The sequence below is a fragment of the Dasypus novemcinctus genome, chromosome 23, assembly GCF_030445035.2.
Source record: "Dasypus novemcinctus isolate mDasNov1 chromosome 23, mDasNov1.1.hap2, whole genome shotgun sequence".
Lineage (NCBI taxonomy): Eukaryota > Metazoa > Chordata > Mammalia > Cingulata > Dasypodidae > Dasypus > Dasypus novemcinctus.
The window spans coordinates 38,916,186-38,936,237 of NC_080695.1; the positions used below are offsets into that span (position 1 = coordinate 38,916,186).

Consider the following 20,052-nt stretch of genomic DNA (forward strand, 5'->3'; position numbering starts at 1 on the left):
TGAAGCATAGCATACGTCCTCGTAAGTCACACTTTGTACTTCATCTTTTGGGGCTTATTGGGACTTTAGTCTACTTATAGATCTGGCGGGGGTGGGTAACAAGAAGGACTAGAAGTTTCTTGCAAGCTAATTACCTCAGGGCATTCCACTGCAGTTTCATCTGTTGAAACAGATTAATCTCTTCAGGTGGAGGTTGGATGGCAGATTCCTTAGGGCAGGCTGGGGTCAGGTGGCTGTTTCCTCTTGGCAACACTTACAGGTTTATCTGGAAAAAACTCAGTAGAATTTAGCGTTTCAATGGCCCTTACTACCATCATTATCATCCCATATGTTTCCATTCCAATTTTCAGGATCCCATTACCTTCCAGTCAGTGCCCTCACTTTAACAGCAGACACCCCGCAAGGTTGAGAATTTAGTTTCCATTGTAAACTCTGCTCCTCACACAATCAGACTATTGGTCTGGTTTTCAGCAATCTCAAGTCTGTGCCTACACGAAATAAAATTTTCTTTCAGGGCACACGTAGAAACTTTCATATCCCTTCATGTGTTGTGTAAGTTGTGAATTTGAAGACTTCAGCTTATCCCTTTCTTTTATAACTGTCCCCAGCTCTGTAAACCGTTTGTTTACAAACAACCAGCCAACATCACTATTTTTTTTAACTCCACAAAATTCTGTTACGGTGTCAAAAACACTCTCACCTGAGCCTTGCCTCATATAAGCATGGATGTAGCCACATCCAATGGTGATATTTTGCAGGACATGGTTTTCCTGGTCCCCATCAAGGTTACTAGTGTATTTGCTCAGGCAAAGAAAGAATGAAAATACCCTCTAGCGGGCTATGTTAGATATACTAATTGCCTACACCCGAGGTTATCGTGTAAGAGTCATCATAATGCGGTGAATCACATTGTATCCTTCACCACAAGGGCTGTCATCATGGAAATTTCTAAAGTTTAAGCTGTTAACGCTTTTCATAAAGTTAAAATGACAACTTATTGAGCCAGGAATTCCAAGATTAACTGCTTCTCCCCAGTTAAATCAAGTAAGGAATGAGTTAATGAATGAATGAATGAATGAATGAATGAATGAATAAATACATCTTTTTTGAATTGTCTTTTTCTTTAAGATACATAGACCACCACAAAAATGTTACATTAAAAAATATAAGAGGTTCCATGTACCCCATTCCCCACCCCCAACTCCTCCCACATCTTTCATTATTGTGGCACATTCATTGCATTTGGTGAATACATTTTGGAGCACTGCTGCACTGCATGGGTTATAGTTTACGTTGTAGTTTACACTCTCCCCCAGTCCATTCAGTAGTTTATAGCAGGATATATAATGTCCAGCATCTGACCCTGCAATATCATTTAGGACAACTCCAAGTCCAGAAAATGCCCCCACATCACATCTCTTCTTCACTTTCCCTGCCCTCATCAACTAAATAAATAAATCTTGGCTTGGAAACTAAGTGGCTTTCCCAAAAACCGTGTTATTGGAAGTGGTTGCAATCTGGATTCAGCCCGGTTCCGTTACCTAATGGGGGAGAGGCTGGGAGTTCACCCATCCAGCTGTCATGGCTGGGTCCTTGGGGAACATGGAGACTCTAGTGTGCCTGTGTGGAGTGGAATGAATGTTGCTGGTGTCTCCTTGAAAAATCTGCACCCTGAGTTAGGCACTGATGCAGATAAGGAACAATGGAAAGAGGTTCACAAACAGGTGGTTGACAGTGCTTATGAGGTGATCAAACTGAAAGGCTATACCTCCTGGGCCATTGGGTTATCTGTGGCAGATTTGGCAGAAACTATAATGAAGAATCTTAGACGTGTACATCCTGTTTCCACCATGATTAAGGGACTCTATGGAATAAAAGATGACGTCTTCCTTAGTGTTCCTTGCGTCTTGGGACAGAATGGTATCTCAGATGTTGTCAAGGTGACTCTGACTCCTGAAGAAGAAGGCCGTTTGAAGAAGAGTGCAGATACACTTTGGGGGATCCAAAAAGAGCTACAATTTTAAAGTCTTCTAATGTACCACTTCATTGTTTAAGCTACAACAGGATTTTAGTTGGGGGCTGTTCCTGTTCTTTTTATCTGATCTTGGATTACGGCAGTAATAGTAAGATGACCTAGGAAAAAAGTTAGACATAGGAATGTTTCTTAAAACCCTAAAGGTATTTACTGATACTGAAGATGATACCTATCTTGTATAGTCCCAAACTGATTATATAAAATAGTTTATGTCTGAGGCACCAGTGCCAATGCACATGCTGAAGCTGCCTTTCAAACCAGAAGAAAGTGTGGTTACTGTGTATTTTATACCTTCTGGTTCCTTTACCTAACATGCCTCGTGTAATTTCCTTCCTCCCAATCAATCATATCCTGAACTCCAATGTGTAAATCCAACATTGCATGTCTTGTGCATAACTATTTTAAAGGATCTTATTTTGTGTACCAAATGTATCAAAGTAGTGTACATTGCCATGTAATGTAAAAAAAAAATTACCTATTACAATGCAACCAACTGTTCAAGTGTCGTACCTCAAAAATGTCAAATAAACCATAAAGAGTGAAAAAAAAAAAAAAATCAATTGGAATAGTATTATACCAGCATCACCTTCCTGGTTTTGACAATGTACTCTGGTTATGTAAGATATCATTTAGGGGAAGCTGAGTATGCAGGAGCTGTCTATGCTATTTTTGCAACTTCTTATGTGTTTTAAACTATTTCAAAATAAAATCTCATGATTTTAAAAATCATATGCAACTTTAAAAAATTAATGAAGGTAACCCACTATCTAAACAACTCTGTAGCTGGATTTCTCCATGCTTTGAGGAAAAAGAAAATGCTTTACAAGATGTCAAAGCAGCAAAGTCAGAACACAAAGCATTGAAAAGCCAGGTAGACACAACGCTATAAAAAATATATATCTCCCTTGATAGAGGAGTCTGAGTTTAGAGTACCTTATCCCAAGAGCAGTAGTGCCAGGAGTTTGTGGCAAATGTCATCTCCTATCCTGGGGCTCTCAGGAACACAATGCAAGAGTCTTCCACCAAACCAGCTAACTCCAGGGTCCCCCCATTTTCCTCAGCCTAGTCCTGGAAAGTTCTCTGGGCCAGTTGGTCAACTACACATTTATTCTTCTGTTTCTCTTGGCACAGATATCCTCACATACGTCCAGTAAACCTAGATGAAGTACTACTAATAATAACAATAGCTAACACATCCAAGCCCTTTATACACAATATCTTCTTTAATTCTCATAAGAAGACCAAGAGATGGATAAAATAAGTCACTAATAAACCAGCAATCCTAAACCAGTGACTCTTCCATATGGTTTCCCCATGGCAATTAGGACCTATCTCCCCACCCTCACTTTAATTCTCAACCCCTCTGGAAAGCCAACCCTCTGCTTCTGAAGTTGAAGAATTTATAAGTGAAAAATCACTCCATCTTTCTGAGGTGTAGAGGGAGGGGAACTCACTCCTGCCCTCAAGTAAGAGTATGAAAAATAAGCTTAACCAAATCTGAAATAAATTATTGAATGCCTTTGAAGAGACTTATAAACCAAATAGCATTTGTCCATCTCTCTGCACTTCAAAATTATCATGCATGCATGCACCTGAAGTTAAAGCACAGGAATCCATTAAACAAACAACCCTAAAATCATAAAACCAAGATTTAGAGATTTATCCCCTCACTCTAATGAATGTCCAATTCAGAATAACATTTCGTCTTCAAAGAGCCCTGAAGGTTTTTATATTTGTTATCTTATTGTACTGTTAGTGGAAATAGTGCATTTTTTAAAAGAAGAAAAATATTATTCCCAGAGATAAAACAGAAATGCTTTTGATATAAATCAACTCCTAGTTACCAGTAAACCATAAAGAATAAAAAGACTATTTCACACCAAGTTGGCCCCCCTTACATATATTCAAGCATTAATTTCCAAACCAGCATAGGAACATATGCGTGCACATTCAAATTCTCCTGAAATGTCATGCAAGCCCTCATTCAATCAAGTAAACAATCTAATTTTCACTCTAAGAAAAGAACCAGGTTTTCAGATAACTAAAACTCAAACTCCTAAAATCCTGATTCAGTTAGTTATGACCAGTTCCATACAACCCCTTTTGCCAAGGATGACATTCCTTCTACATCATATGCAAATTTATCCCAACTTTATTTAAATTTTTAAATGATTCTTTCAGCTATGCGAGTTGCTGAATGTTGTAATAAAGAATACCATGCACCCTCAGGACCTCCAAGTACAGTTGGGCTGATTGTACACTGCACAATGGCATCTGGCCAAAGTGGCAAGTGAGGATGAAAATCCAGCCCATGCTCCACTGATTAAGCCATCTGACCTGGTCCAAAGGGCTCCAAGCTAAAGAAAGGGGTAATTTGTCCACCCTACCCCAGAGGAGACACTTTTTAAAATCTGCCTGCCCAGAATGGGCACCTCTATATTATTTACCTAAAGGAACCATAATTGACAGCTGTGGCCCTGGAAACCAGCCACCTACTACTTGCCCCCTAAGGTGATCCACAGGCCACTTGTGGGTAAAAATGAGGCTTTGTCTGGAAACCTCTTTAGATCCAATGCTTTCCCACTATTGTCTCTCAGTCCTCACCTTTATTTTAAACTCTGGATTTATACCTCAATATTTACAAGACCTATTCTTTCTGATTCTTATTTTCCCTGTAAGTCAAAGGGCAGGTGTTTCCCAGAATATTCAACCTTTGACATATAACACAGATTGTTTTGTAAGGCACATAATACAATTTCAGAGACACAGAAATATTTGTATTACAAGATGAAAACACAAAGTAATCTGGTACCAAAGAACCTCAGTATCAGGAAATTTAAAATTAGGTTTCTTTCTTATAGTATCAAATGAAAATGGCTTGACAGATTTTCACCAAAGTTGAAGGGTATGTTCATAATGGTTTGATTTAAAACATAGGCCACATGATTATGGGAAATTCACCTTGGGGACTCCTAAAAGAATCTCAAGTGGTAGACTGTTATGCTCTGAACTGTTATGAGACTCTTATGATCAGAAGACACATACCGTGTTTATCAAGACACTGTTAGTGGAGAAAACCCACTGTTTCCAAAGGAAGACACAAAATTAAAAATCAGAGGGTGATGCCTGTGGGGCAAGATGACAGCAGAGTAAGAAGCTCCTAGAGTCAGCTCCTGCTACAGGGCAGTTAGTAAACACCCAGAGTTATCTGGAGCTAGCTGAAGCACCTGTTTGGGGGCTCCAGGAGACCAGAAGAGCATCCTGTAACATCCTTGAAGGAATGAAAGAAGGAGACTGCCCGTCTGCAATGAAAATTCATAAGTAGAGCACTCCATGCCACACGGGTTGGTGCCCATCCTCCACTGAAAGCACAAGCTGCCTTGGGAGCTGTTCTGTGGATGGAATTGAAAGCTCCACTTTCCAAAAACAGGGGAAGAAGAGATGGTTGGGCACCAACTGCAGCTACTGATGAGTAAATTCAGCAGGCTAAAGTATAATCCTGAGAACAGCTAAAGTTTGAAACTGTCCAAGTCAGACAGAGGCTGGGAGCCACCATCTTAACTCTATGCCTGGCACAAGGGGAAGAGGGGTGGACTGAAAATCCCAGGGCTGGTGGGGATCAGCTTTTTTCCATCCAGATCAGACTGCAGCTCTAGCATAAGCTCCAGTACCACCTCTGGCAGGGAGAAAGCTGGGGGGACCTGCACCAGTTTCTCCAGGAAATTACCAGCCAAGCTGCAGAAGCCAGTGACTATCCTACTTTGGCAGCACAAGCTGCCCCAGGAGCAATTCTATGGCTAGAATTTGAAGCACCATTTCCCAAAAACAGGGGAGGAGGAGATGGTTAACCACTGATTTCAGCTACTGATTGGTGGATTAGCTGGCTAGAGTATAACCCTAAGAACAGCTAAAGTCTGAATTTATCCAGGTCAGAAAGAGGCTGGTAACTGCCATTTTGACTCCACCCCCAGCAAAGGGGAAGCAAGGCTGACCAAAAATCACAGTGACAGTAGGAGCAGGTTTCTATCACCAAGATTGGCCTGCAGCTTCATCCTAGGCATTAGCCCCACTTCTGACAAGGAGGAGGCTGGTGGGTCCTGCACTAGCCTATCCAGGTAAATGCAGGTACCTTCGGCTGGCACAGACTGAAAACCAGAAGTGTACTGGGGCAACTGTGGTCATCTTGGCCCCACACTGAATAGATTGCTGCCCACACCTGCAGCTCCATCCCCACCCCAGGCAGGGGAGAAAGGGACGTGAAGCTTCATCAGTCTCTCTGAGCAACTACAGTCTAGGCCTGCATGACTTGGATTATTCCACACAGTTGTGACTCTGTCCTTACCCTGGCAAAGGAGAAAGTTGGGAGAAGCTTTATCAGTCCCTGGGGTAATGAAGGCAGCTTGAGCCTCCACAGCTTATAGTACCAACTACATCTTTGGTTCCTACTGCACAACCAGCAAGGGAGAAATGGCAGGAAGCCCTAAACTAAAGAGAAAAACTGCACACAGAATAAATATTCTTGCAAGCCAGGTGCCAAGACACAAACAAAAAATTACAGTCCACACCAAGAAACAGGAAGATATGGTCCAGTTAAAAGAACAAAATAAGCCTCCAGATGACATAAAGGAGTTGAGACAACTAATCATAGATGTTCAAACAAAACTCCTTAATAAATTCAATGAGATTGCTAAAGAGATTAAGGATATTAAGAAGACAATGGATGAGCACAAAGAAGAATTTAAAAGCATACATAGAAAAACAGCAGATCTCATGAGAATGAAAGGCACAATAAATTAAATTTAAAAAACATTGGAATCATTTAATAGCAGATTTGAAGAGGCAAAAGAAAGGGTTGGTGAACTTGAAGAAATGACCTCTGAAAGTGAACATACAAAAGAACAGATGAAGAAGAATGGAAAAGAACTGAACAAAGTTTTAGGGAACTAAATGACAGCAAAAGACATGCAAATATATATGTCATGGTGTCCCAGAAGAAGAAGAGAAGGGAAAAGGGGCAGGAGGAATACTTGAAGAAATAATAGTAGAAAATTTCCCAACCCTATTGAAGGACATAGATATCCATGTCCAAGAAGCACAATGTACTCCCATCTGAAAAAATCTGAATAGAACAACTCTAAGACACATACTAATCAGAATGTCAAATGCCAAAGACAAGGAGAAAATTCTGAGAACAGCAAGAGAAAAGCAATGCACAACATATAAGTGATATCCAATAAGATTAAGTACTGATTTCTCACCAGAAACTACGAATGCAGGAAGATAGTGGTGTGATATATTTAAGATAGTGCAAGAGAAAAACTTCCAGCCAAGAATCTTATATCCAGCAAGATTGTCTTTCAAAAATGAGGGCAAGTTTAGAATATTCACGGATAAACAGAAACAGAGAATTTCTAACCAAGAGACCAGATTTTCAGGAAACTCTAAAGGGTGTGCTAGAGCCTGAAAAGAAAAGAAAGGAGAGAGAGGCCTAGAAGAGAGTCTAGTAATGAAGACTATATCAATAAAAGTAACTGAAAGTGTCAAAAGAGTGGTGAAAATAAAATATGAATAGTCAGAAATAAACTTAACCAATGATTTAAAGCACTTGTATTCAGAAAATTGCAACTCAATGTTAAAAGAATTTTAAAAAGGTCTAAATAACTGGAAGAACATTCCATGCTCATGGATTGGAAAACCAAATATCATTAAGATACCAATTCTACTCAAATTGATATACAGATTCCATGCAATCCCAATAAAAAGTCAACCTTCATTTTTTTTTATTGAAAACACAGTTATCAAATTTATTTGGAAGGGTAAGTGTCCCTGAATAGCCAGAAACATCTTAAAAAGAAAAAGTGAATGCTCCTCTCTAGACTTTAAATTATATTACCTAGCTATAGTGGTAAAAACAGCATGGTACTGGCATAAAGACAGACACATAGACTAATGGAAACAAATAGTCAAGTGATTTTTGACTAGCCTGTCAAACCCACACAGCTCAGCAGAACAGTCCATTCAACAAATGATGCTGAAAGAACTGGATATCTGTAGCTGAAAGAAGGAAAGAGGACCCTTGTCTCACATTTTATCCAAAAATTAACTCAAAGTGGATCAAAAACCTAAAAATAAAAGCAAGAACCATAAAGCTTCTAGAAAAAATTGTAGGGAAATAGCTTCAAGACCTGGTGATAGGTGGTAAATTATTAAAGGAGATAAGAGGAGGACTGAGATGGACTACTGATATTCAATATATGTAGCAGTTTTAATTAGCTTTACTGTGGAAATGTGGAAATATATAGAGTGGATGGTAACACAAAGTAGCAACTAGTTTATAAATGGGGATGTGATTGAAAATGGTAGTCTAGGTATGTAAATGCCAATTAACAGAATGCTAGACAATATTCTAGGAACAGAATAGCACCATAAACCAAGAGATGGATGAGAATTGGGGTTGATGGTACAGATGCAAGAGTGTCCTTCATTAGCTAGAGCAAATGTACATCACTATTACAGGGTAGTGGGAATGTGGAGAAGTATAGGAAAGATACAGCTGGAGTGACCTATGGACTGTGTTTAGCAGTAATAATATAATATTCTTGCATTTATGCCAAAGAATTACTGTGTGGATAATGGGGCAGTATGGAAAATGTGTGTCAAGTGTATACTATGGACATGGTAACAATCAGATGATATTATATTATTTGTAACAAATGTTCCACTACAGTGTGGTGGGTTGATTCAGGAGTGTTTTTTGGGAATTCTGCACGTGAATGATTGTTTTATAAGTTTACAACTTCTGTCATGAAAAATATATTTTAAAAATAATAATAGGGTGGGTTGGGGGGGAAATACACAAAATATAAGATAAGGACTATGATTAGTAGTAAGATTTTGACAATATTCTTTCATAATTTGTAAAAAACATCTCACAACAATGCAAGGTGTTGGTGGAAGGTTGATGTATGGGGCCCCTGTATGATGTTATGTATGTTTGTTTTGTAAGTTTACAACTATTACTGTACACTTATTGTTTATGTATGTTTATATATGAGTGATAAACTTCAATAAATTTTTTTAAAAAGAATTTATTGCTTTTTTAATTGCTCCTAATTGCAGATGTTTACTTGGGATTTAGCTGCTTCTCACAAGGGAAACTCTCTATAGTCTATTCCAGGGAGAAGGGCAGCAGGGATTCACCCCCTCTCTAGGCAACTGATGGAAAATTGGAGTAAAATATGAGGAAAAATGCACAAATAAGGATGTGGTTGCCCTTACTTGTAAAAGTTACCCTCAAAAGTCTGTGAATTAAAAAGCATGCTTTTTTAATACCCATCTATCCCATGGGAGGTCCCAAGTTCAGTTCCTGGTGCCTCCTAAAGAAGATGAGCAAGACAAGAAGCTGATGCAATAAAGAGGTGCAATGAGGAGAGGCAATGAGGAGACACAATGAGAGACACATCAAGCAGGGAGTAGATGTGGTTCAAGTGATTGGGTACCTCCCTCCCACATTGGAGGTCCCATGTTCGATTCCTGGTGCCTCCTAAAAAGAAGCTAAGCAGACACAAAAAGCACACAATGAACAGACACAGAGAGCAGATAGCAAGCACAAACAATGAGGCAGAGGGAAGAAATAAATAAAATAAATCTTTAAGAAAAAAAGCATGCTTTAGGAGAGCAGATGTGGCTTAACTGGTTGAACATCCGCCTCTCACATGGGAGGTCCCAGGTTTGGTTCCCAGTGCATCCTGAAAAAACAAAAACCAAGCAAAACAAATGAAAAAAACAACTCAGGGAAGCTGATGTGACTCAGTGGTTGAGCACCTGCTTCCTACATACAAGGTCCCAGGTTCAATCGCCAGCCCTCGGTACCTGAAAAAAAAAAAAAACATGCTTTAGTAAATTTGGAAATTCGTATGGCATTTTCCTACACTGTTTGGAATATTGGTTTCTCCTTAGTAGCTACTATTTTCCTATGCAGCATGACAATGACTTCTTGACATATGATTTATCTATTCATTCAATGACTCCTTACCTACTGTATGCCAGACACTGTTCCATGTGCTGATGATACAGCTATGAACAAAACAGCAAAAATCCCTGCCTCTTGGAGCTTACATTCTGGGATGAGAGTAGGGAGACAGGCAATGAATAAGTTAATGCAATGATATTTCAGACGGATTACAGAAAAGAATGAAGCAGGGAAAAAAACAAGAAATGCCAGGAATGCCCATTTATGTGGGGTGGTCAGGGAAGGGTTTGCCAAGAAGGTGACATTTGAGCAAAGATCTAAAGGAGGTAACTGAGCAAGCCATGAGGGAATCCAGGGGAAGCACCTTTCAGGCGGAGGAAACAGCCAGCACCAAGTCTTGAAGCAGGAACATGCCTGGTGTACAGGAGGCCTGGCTGGAGGAAGGAGGAGGTGAGCTTGGAGAATTCCAGTGTGTGAGACCTCGACCACTCCCTAAAGGGTATAGGACGTTTGGGCGACTTCAAGAACTTTAGCTTTGACTTTGAGTAACATGGGAAACCATTGGGAGGTTTTGAGCGGAGGCGTGTCATAATGTGACTTACTTTTTTAAAGGATCTCTCTGGCTGCTGTGCTGAAAATAGATTCTAAGGGGACAACGTCTGAGCCAGGAAGAGCAGCTAGGAAGTTATTGCAGGAACCCAGGTGAAAGCTGGTGGTGGAACATTCACCAGTGGCCAAATTGTGCTGTGTTTTTATGCTATTCCTGATCCTGAAGTTTTCCTTGCTTCTTTTTCATTTTTTAACCATTACTACAGTTACTTCACTGCATTTTACCCACCTTATTGGACTGGGTGTTTAAAAAACTGATGGAAACACCTACATTTAGCTTCCCTGCTGGGTATATGTCAGATGTTAACCAAGCCTTAGCCCTCCCAGGATTTGCCTACAGGAACCAACCCAGTCAAAATCTGCAAAACGGGAACTCTGCGGCACCTTTACAGTTGTACTGTAAAGATTTCACAGCCTCAGCCTCTAAAATTATTTCAAGTTCAATGGCTGTGCATTCTTGAATTCTTTTCCAGCCCATTGCTGTCAGTTGAATTGTGTCCACTAAAAAGGTAGATTGAAGTACCTCAGAAGATGGTCTTTCATTTTTGGGACTTGGGAATTGTCCTGTAGGACATTACAACAGACACAGGCCATTACATATCCTGCTGTAACCTATCGAATGAAGTGGGAAAGAGTGTAAACTACAATGTAAACTATAATCCATGCTTAGTGGCAAAGCTCCAAAATGTGTTTATCAATTGTAATGAATGTACCACTCTAATGAGGGATGTTGCCAATATAGGGAAATGAGGGAGGTGTGGGGAGTGGGGCATGTGAGAATCCCCTATACATTCTATGTAACATTTATGTAATCTAAGTATCTTTAAATATATATATATATATATTTAAAGAAAGAACATGGCCTGATTTGGAAAGAAAGTTGTTGAAGATGAAATTAGGTCATGCTGGGGTAGGGGGTGGGTCTTTAATCCAGTATGACTAGTGTCCTTATAAGAAGATATGTGGGGGGAAAAAAAGATATGTAGGCAGGGACAGATGTGAGAACACCAAGTGACAACTGAGGCAGGGAACCCCCATGAAGTGCCAGCAACCCCCCCACCAGGAACCAGTGGAAAGGCAAGGAAGAGGTTCTCCCCTACAGACTTTGGAGGACGTTCAGCCCTACCAGCACCTTGAGTCTAGACTCCATGAGTGTCAGGTGAAACATTTCTATTACTTTAAGCCCCCCAGTTTGTGGTACTTTGTTACTGCAGCCCTGGGAAAGTAAGACACCCATAATTTCCAACAATTGTTGCTAGCTCTAATTCTGTAGCAGCCCTTTTATTAACATGTTGGTTGAAATGTCAAAAAGCATAGGATTTAAAATGCTTTTTGCCAGAGGTACGTACTTCTCCTTCACATGTGACATGATAACTTGATTTGAAGAATGTTATAAGGGCATTTTCTTTGTAGATTGAAATTTTGTTTACATGCATTTTTCAAAAGTTTTAAGCTGTTCAATAGCAATATATGCAAAAGAAGCCAATAGACTCATGTAGCAGATATTTTATATAGCTATAACCCTCACTGCTCCTGAAGGAAGGAGGGCTGTGCTAACAAAGAAGACTGTTTTGCTGAATATCTCAAGGACTTTGTCAACAAGTACAGGAGCAGAAGGCGGAAAAGAACTCAAATTCTCTCCAAAATGGAGAAAGAATCGAAAACCCAGGGGAAGAAAAGAGCCAACGAAGCAGGATATTGCAAGATTGAAGAGTGACAGGGAGCAAGAATAAGATAAAGGAGCCCTCCATGTTGCAAGAACTGAGGGTGCACAGAGATGCCTGATGGATTCATTAGTTGTTTGTTGAGATGTGTGCAATGTGAACCCCACGCTGGTCTCCCAGTTGGAATTGTTAGGGTCAGGAATTTTAGCTTGGCTTAGCCGGGTGCTCTGGCTCGGGCCTCTCACAGGCTGCAGTTCTGCTGTTGGCCAGGTTTCATCTCCCGAGGCCTGATTGGAGAGTCATCTGCCTCCACGCTTACTCATCTGGCTGTTGGCAGGAATCAGCTCCCCATGAGCTGTGATTGGAGGCCTCCCCCAGTTCCTGCCACGTGGGGCTCTCCATACAGCAGCTCAACACCGTGGCAATTCGTCAGAGCAAATGAGCAAGAGGGCAAGAGAAGAGGGTGTGCCAGCAAGGCACAAGGCCCAGTCTTTGTAACCTGACCTTGAAGTGGCATCCCATCACTTTTATCACTTTTTTTTTTTGAAGTTAAGCCTTTTCCTATTTATTTTTTTAACAAATCAATTTTATTGATACATATTAATAAAGCATACAATTCATCCAAATTGTACCATCAGTGGTATTTGGTATACTCACATAGTTGTGCATTCATCACTTCAATCATGATGAGAGCGTTTTCATTATTTCAGTAATAATAAAAATAAACAAAAAGACAAAAAAAGAAAATTCTTAACCTCTCAATCTCTCTGTTTCCCCTGCTGTACATACCTGCTATTTCTGGCCATTCTTGCATAATTATTTATTTATTTATTAAGTGGTCTTATTGAGATATATTTACATACCATATGGTCTACCTAAATTGTATAATTGATGGCTTTTAGTATAACCACAATGTTGTGCATTCATCATCACAAAAAAATTTTAGAATTACTTCGTTACTCCACAAAGAAAAACTCTGCACCTCTTATCATCATTTTTGCTGCAGTCTCCTCATTAAAAACAAGCCAGCTCGTCCAGCCCCCACTCAAGAGGAGGTTACACAAGGGGGTCCTACAAGGAGGTGGGGATCTTTTGGGGCGCTACCTTAGAAGTTATCACTAGTGCTTTTGTGGGGATGAGATTCAGATCTGGGGTCATGAGGTGCATAAATTGCTTCCCCAGGGATGACAGAAACCCTGGTGTGGCTTTGGTTTTCCTCTGCCATGAAGCAGGGGCCCCTCACAGGCTGGGCAGGCTCAATTGATGGCCAGATTAATTTGAGAATTGTGCTCCGGGTCACTGACGACAGGTGCAGTGCCCAGCTATTCCAGATCCAGAGCCAGAAGGAAGAAGTATGCATTTTCGTTCCATCAGCAGCAAGCTTGAAATAGGGGAGCATGAATTAGCCTGATTTGGGCCATGCTGGGGGTAGACTATAACCTCCAATTAGAAGAACGCTAAGGAAACTACTCTGGGATTCACCCGGAAGCCTCTGGAGGAATGTATTCTCTGATACTGGATGTTTTAAACAGATTAGTTAACTCAGATGGGGTAGTTGAGAACAGTTTAGTGAAAAGAATTAAGAAGAAACAAGGGATGGGAAGTACCCTGGGATAATCAATAGCAGGAAGCCCTGACCACCCCAGCCTAAAGGGCAAGGGGAAAGAGAGGGGCCCTGGACCCCAGGGAGCTGTAAGAAAGTCACCCAACAGGAACTGTGGCCTTGAAGGAAGAAAGCAGGCAGGGAGGAAGCCAACCTCTCTTCTCCCACTCTAATTTCCAATCTCCTACTGGACCCCCATCGCCAATCCCAACTGGAAGCCAGAGGCAAAGGGACCTAAGCAGGTTTCCAGAGGCAGAGCTGATTTGAAGAGCAGAGAATGGATCTGGAGATGCAAATGGAAAGTATCCAAAACATAAACAAAGAGCCATGCAGCTTTATATGAGCTTTTAAAAAGTACAGAAGTCATCAAAAGTCTCCTGGGAAGGAGCAGGAACAGTAGGCTCTAGGAAGCTGGTATTCGAACCAGCAGGGATAGACACCCAAAAAATTTTTAAATGCAAGTCTTCTCTGGAAAGGAAAGGTGGTCCCTGGCAGGGTGCTTGGAAGGATTAAAGCCCCACTCTCCACCCCATCCTGCTGTATATGCCCAGAGAGAGAATTCCCCAGGGCCTTGATGAAGGCAAACACTGTAGCCCTGGGAAGAAGCTACTACAGTCCAAAACCAGAGGAATTACTGGGAAGCACAGTGGCAGGCATTGGAGAAAGGGTTTTTTTGAGCATGCTACAAGGATGCTGCAAGAGTGGTAAGTCTTGGGGGGAAGTGGGAAACAAAAAACCTTAATAGCATCTTTACCAGGCCCAGTATTAGGGTTCAGCATCATTCTATAGCATCTCCAAGCTTCCGTTCTTCCATTTCCATAGCTAAGTACTTATCAAGACTAGTGTGGATGTTTGATTAAGGAGATAGTCATGGCTGTTAAATTTCTGACTCTGCACCAAGAAGGAGAAAAGCCCCCTGCATAGGTGCAAAGACCAGAGAGGCCTTCACGGCAAGTCATTCGATCGGGCACTACGAACTGCCATTTGAAAGAACACACTTGATAAGAGCGGGTTGCGATGTGAGCAAATTTAGACTACGCAAGAGAACTAAAGTTCCCTCCCCTGCACCCCAGAACTCTTGCTATCGGTGATGCTAAATCAGCAGGAAGAAAAGGAGAAGGTGATCTTAGCCTCCCTCTGGGAACAGGAACCACTGGCCCAGTTGGACCTGCAGACCCGCTTGCTTCCAGTCTTGGGTACCTGGAATCACTCAGGTATGACTCAGCTACCTGAGGCCAAATTCCCAACTAGGAAGGCCCCTGGAGGGTGAGAGGAGCAAATTAGAAGCATCTCCTGCATAAGCCCAGAGCTGGAGGCAAAAGTCTGGCACATTATTTTGCTATTTTGTCATCTGTGTAAAGAAGTTTTCAAGAAAAGGATCCCTGTTACCCACCAGACATGCAGGTAGGAGTGTCTGACTACAGCACATCTGGGCCAGATTTTGTGAAATGTTTAGGACTGTTAGGGACCCCTAAAAGCTGAGATGCTCTCACTCTCTTCTGGTTGCAGAGAAAATGGGCATTTTGTGATCAGCTGCACCACAATTAAATAAAATTTAAAATGTGGGCATCCAAAAACCAACAAAAATTAACAGCAAAGAGGAGCCAATCTAATCAGTTATAAGTATCAAAAAAATCCAGTCCAGGGAAACGGACTTGGTCCAGTGGTTAGGGCGTCCGTCTACCACATGGGAGGTCTGTGGTTCAAACCCCGGGCCTCCCTGACCCATGTGCAGCTGGCCTACGCACAGTGCTGATGCGCACAAGGAGTGCCGTGCCACGCAGGAGTGTCCCCCGCGTAGGGGAGCCCCACATGCAAGGAGTGTGCCCCGTAAGGAGAGCCGCCCAGCGAGAAAGAAAGTGCAGCCTGCCCAGGAATGGCGCTGCACACACGGAGAGCTGACACAAAAAGATGACACAACAAAAAGAAACACAGATTCCCATGCCGCTGACAACAGAAGTGGTCACAGAAGAAAACACAGTGAATGGACACAGAGAGCAGACAACTGGGGGGGGGGGGGTTGGAGAGGTGGGAGAAGGGGAGAGAAATAAATAAAAAATAAATCTTAAAAAAAAAAAATCCAACCCAAATCTGTTAATGAATGATCCAGAGTGTGGCTTGATCTAGGGCTCCAAAACCTTTTACAAAGACCCAATTTTCCTCACACTCTTTCTTAACTCCATTCTTCTCACACCATTATGTTTTTTAATTCCATTCCTTCACACAGCCTCTGTTCTCACATTTGCAAGATGGCCAGCCAGTTCATGTCCCAAAGAAAAGAGGGTCTACCTCTTTACTCCAACAGTTGAATAAAAATCTAGGGCCTAGCTGCCACTTGGCCCATTCCTGAATCAGTCCCTGGGGCCTGGAGACTGGGAATGCTGATTGGCTTAAGGAATCAGAGCCCATGGCTGGAGCTGAACATGGGACTAACCTCACCTAACCACATGTGTGAGCAACCCAGAGAGGTGCTTCCTCAAAGGAAGTTCACAGTATCATGGAGAAGGAGGAATTGATACCAAGTCACTATAAATGATAAGTGCTTTCTTCCTAGGTAAAAGGCAAACAGCTCTTGCAAAAGACACCCTCTTTGCAAGAAGCAAAAGACCCCCAGAGGGAGGGGCTAAAACAAACAAGATGCCCACCCAAAGTAACTTCTTCCCAGGGTGGAGGTCAGAAATAGGGATGTGCTTTCCCAGCTAACCTTAAATTTCAGTGTTAATATACAGTAACCAAAGACAAGACGGCCAGCTGTCTTTCAGCCAGTTGTGAAAGATCAATTCTGCCCCCCCATCTCTCTCTCTCTCTCTCTCCATCTCCTCCCCTCCACCCCAGCCCCCATTGATAAATGTTAGGATAGAAGCCTAAAACTGCTGGTGGCTATCTCGAAAGGAGAGCCCGCCTTCTAAAAAAGCCAGTCCCAAAGAATGTGGAGTCAAAAGGTAGTAAGAGGGAGAGCGAATCCTGGTGATGCAGTGTGAGCCCCTGGATCTCACCCAGTCTGACTCCCAGATCCCGCTACCCCTGCTCTTGGCAGCTGGGTGAGCTAAGAAGGTCCTCAAATACCACCTGTGCCAGCCTGACGGCTCCCAGGACTGGTGTGGGGCAGGGGAGGAGGACTCAGCAGCATGGAAGCAAGAACTAGTGTCTCCCCCTATCTGGGAAACAGGGAAGAAACAAATTCCCAGTTCTAACCTTTTAAGACAATGTTGGTCAAAATTAATATAAGGATCCGTTTTCAAGGAAGCAACTGGATGAAAACCAAAGGAACCCAGACAACATACAGAAAACACGAGACCAAAACAAAAGGACTTCCATTAGCTACCATTGCTTTTTCTAGGTTGCCTTAGTGTGTGGGGAAGAGAGCTACTGTAAAGAACTAAGATGCAGCATAGATTCCACCTCCACCCATTTTCATTTCATTCAGAGTAAAAGACAAAGCCCTATAATGGTCCAGAAGGCCCTGCCTGATGGGCCCCATCACCTCTTCAGCCTCATCTCCTACCTCTCTCCCCGCCCCACCCCCACTCCTGAGTCCTAGCCTTGCAGGTCCTCAAACACCCTAAGCTTGGATTCCACCTCTGGGAATGTCCTTCTGCTTGGAATGCTCTTCCCTGATACATGCACAGTTCCGTCCCTCACCTCCTTCAAGTCTTGGCTCAAATATCATCTCCTTGAGACCTTACATGCCTATGTGATTTCTAATTTTAGATTGTTCTTCCCACCACCTGAAGCTCCCTCCAGATATATTTTTCTCTGTAGTATTTATCACCATCTGACATGCAAGTGTGTTTATTGTCTATTTCCCCTACCCCCTAGCAGAATGGAAGCTCCATGAGGGCAGAGCTTTTTCCCTCTCTTGCATACTGCCATATCTGTAATGCCTAGCACAGGCCATTGCAAAAAGTAGGTTTTCAATAAATTTAAGTTGAATGAATATAATTAGATCATATTCTCCCTACCCTAGAGTAGAGTTGAAGTTTCCCAACATTTCTCCAATCCAAAACCCTTCCCGATGTGACAGGCCCTAGGGCTGTCACCAGTAAGAATCCAGCAGCTGCCCATCAGAGTTTCAGATTCCCCATTCCAAGATGTCAGAGAAGGTCACAGAGTTGCAGGGTGGAGGGGTGGTCTCAGTGGGCCAGGCATGGCAGGGATCAGGTGCAATTGGAGTTCATCCCCAGAAGGAGGTTAGCCGAAGGCCAGACTTACTGACCTCAGCCCTTTAGAGTCTTCCAGATTACAGCAATTGCAAAGGAGGTGACCTAGGGGAGAGCCAGGTGGTTTCTTCACATGGGATGTTCTTCCCCTAAGGATGGGGCCAAAGTGCCTATTTCACATGCTATTATTTGACCTGAAAATCACTCTGGGAGCCTCGAGATAGCAGGGAACTAAATTGTAAAGTCAGAGGGGATTATTGTTGGAACAGTGAGTGCTCCAAGGGAAGGAGTTTGGTGAATCTTTAGATACAAAGTCTGACACAGCAGGGGAGGCAGGAAACCAAGTTATGAACATAAGCTATGTCCCCAGGTTCGTACCTGATCACTACGACCCCTAGTCTTGGGGACAGAAACAAGTGGATGCAGGACAGCAGGCAGGGGCCGTCGTCCGCTGTCGAATGGCACAGCACTCTTTAGAGGCAGAAGAGCTCGATACATGGACATAGTGTACATAGTAAACGATGGCATGGGTGAGTCAAGGGATAAAATGTATCCTCTTCCTCTTCATGGAATGAGACCAGTCTATGGGTAGAGGGCAGTAACAGATAACACCAACATGTCGATGGCTTTCCATAAAAATTATTTATTTCTTGCTTATGAGTCTTCGGGTTGGCTTCGCCGAGTTCGGCTGAGTTCAGCTGGGTTCTGTTGAGCTCAGCTTGATTCCAAGCTCAGGCTGGTTCAGGTGTGTTCCATGTGTCTCCTACCTGGCTCTCCTATAGCTGAGTGCAGGGCACAAGAGGCCAAGTCAATCGTGCAAGCACACTTAACACCTCTGACAGTGGATTCTGTCACATGTGCCTGCGTTCCAACGGCCCAAACCCAAAGGTGAGAAACAGACTCCACTGCCAACTCGCAGGGCAAAAGGCTTGGCAGTCTAATTGTAATAAAGGGAGTAAGCAGAACAGCTGGGCACAATCATCCAGCCTGCCACGCGCGGGATGTGCCAGGGGGTCTGGGTCCCCACCACCCCCTCCCTCTGGACTTCACCAGCATACATCTAGTCTGGCCGATAAAAAGCCAGGACGGAGGTGAAGGCAAATAATGGGAACAGCCGATGAGTTGCAAATGTCCCCAAGCATCAAACCCATGCTCCTTTCTGAACTCAGTAATGGGGCAGAGACGGTAGAACAGTGTAAAATAACTGCCTGCGGTGACTGGAGAATCCCAGGATTGGCTGGGTGTCTTTGAAGGACTTGTGGAGAGGGCACTCACTTGAACACACACACTAGAGATGCTCTAACTAGACAGTGGTGGCCTGGGGGGCTCTGCAGTGCTTAAAACTAGGACAACATAGAGGTTTTTAAAGGCCCCATCCAGAGGCAAGTGTGGGCACAAATTTTTAAGGACAAGGAATACAATATTTTACATTAAATTGTTCACTGTGTTGAATGCTCTTCCATGGCAGCATTTCTTCAGTAAAACCAGGCAAACACACACACACACAGGTGGGATCTTGGCACATCTAAACTTAAGAAAATAACTGAGGGAAGCAGACATGGCTCAACTGATAGAGCATCCGCCTACCACATGGAGAGTCCAGGGTTCAAACCCAGGGCCTCCTGACCCATGTGATGAGCTGGCCCATGCGCAGTGCTGATGTCCACAAGGAGTGCTGCGCCACGCAGGGGTGCCCCTGTGTAGGGGTGCCCCACGTGCAAGGTATACAACCCACAAGCAGAACCGCCCCACGTGAAAAAAGCACAGCCCACCCAGAAGCAGCACCACACACACAAAGAGATGACACAGCAAGATGACACAACAAAAAAGAGAACTAGCTTCCCAGTGCCACCTGATAATGCAAGCAGACGCAGAAGAACACAAAGCAAATGGACACAGAAAGCAGACAACAGGGTGGAAGGGAAATAAATAAAATAAATAAAATAAATCTTTAAAAAAGAGAGAAATAAAATATATATTCTAAAAAAAGAGAGACTGAATTCTTTTTT

General features: G+C 42.7%; 1 protein-coding gene across 1 annotated transcript; it reads left to right on the top strand.

Annotated features, from left to right (window-relative positions):
• Positions 1 to 1,466: 1,466 nt before the first annotated feature.
• On the top strand, positions 1,467 to 2,524 carry LOC101420965 (L-lactate dehydrogenase A chain-like; the record flags this gene model as incomplete). Its single annotated transcript, XM_012526956.2, has 1 exon — positions 1,467 to 2,524. A coding segment is annotated over one exon (558 nt), but the record flags the coding sequence as incomplete, so codon positions are not given.
• Positions 2,525 to 20,052: the final 17,528 nt, after the last annotated feature.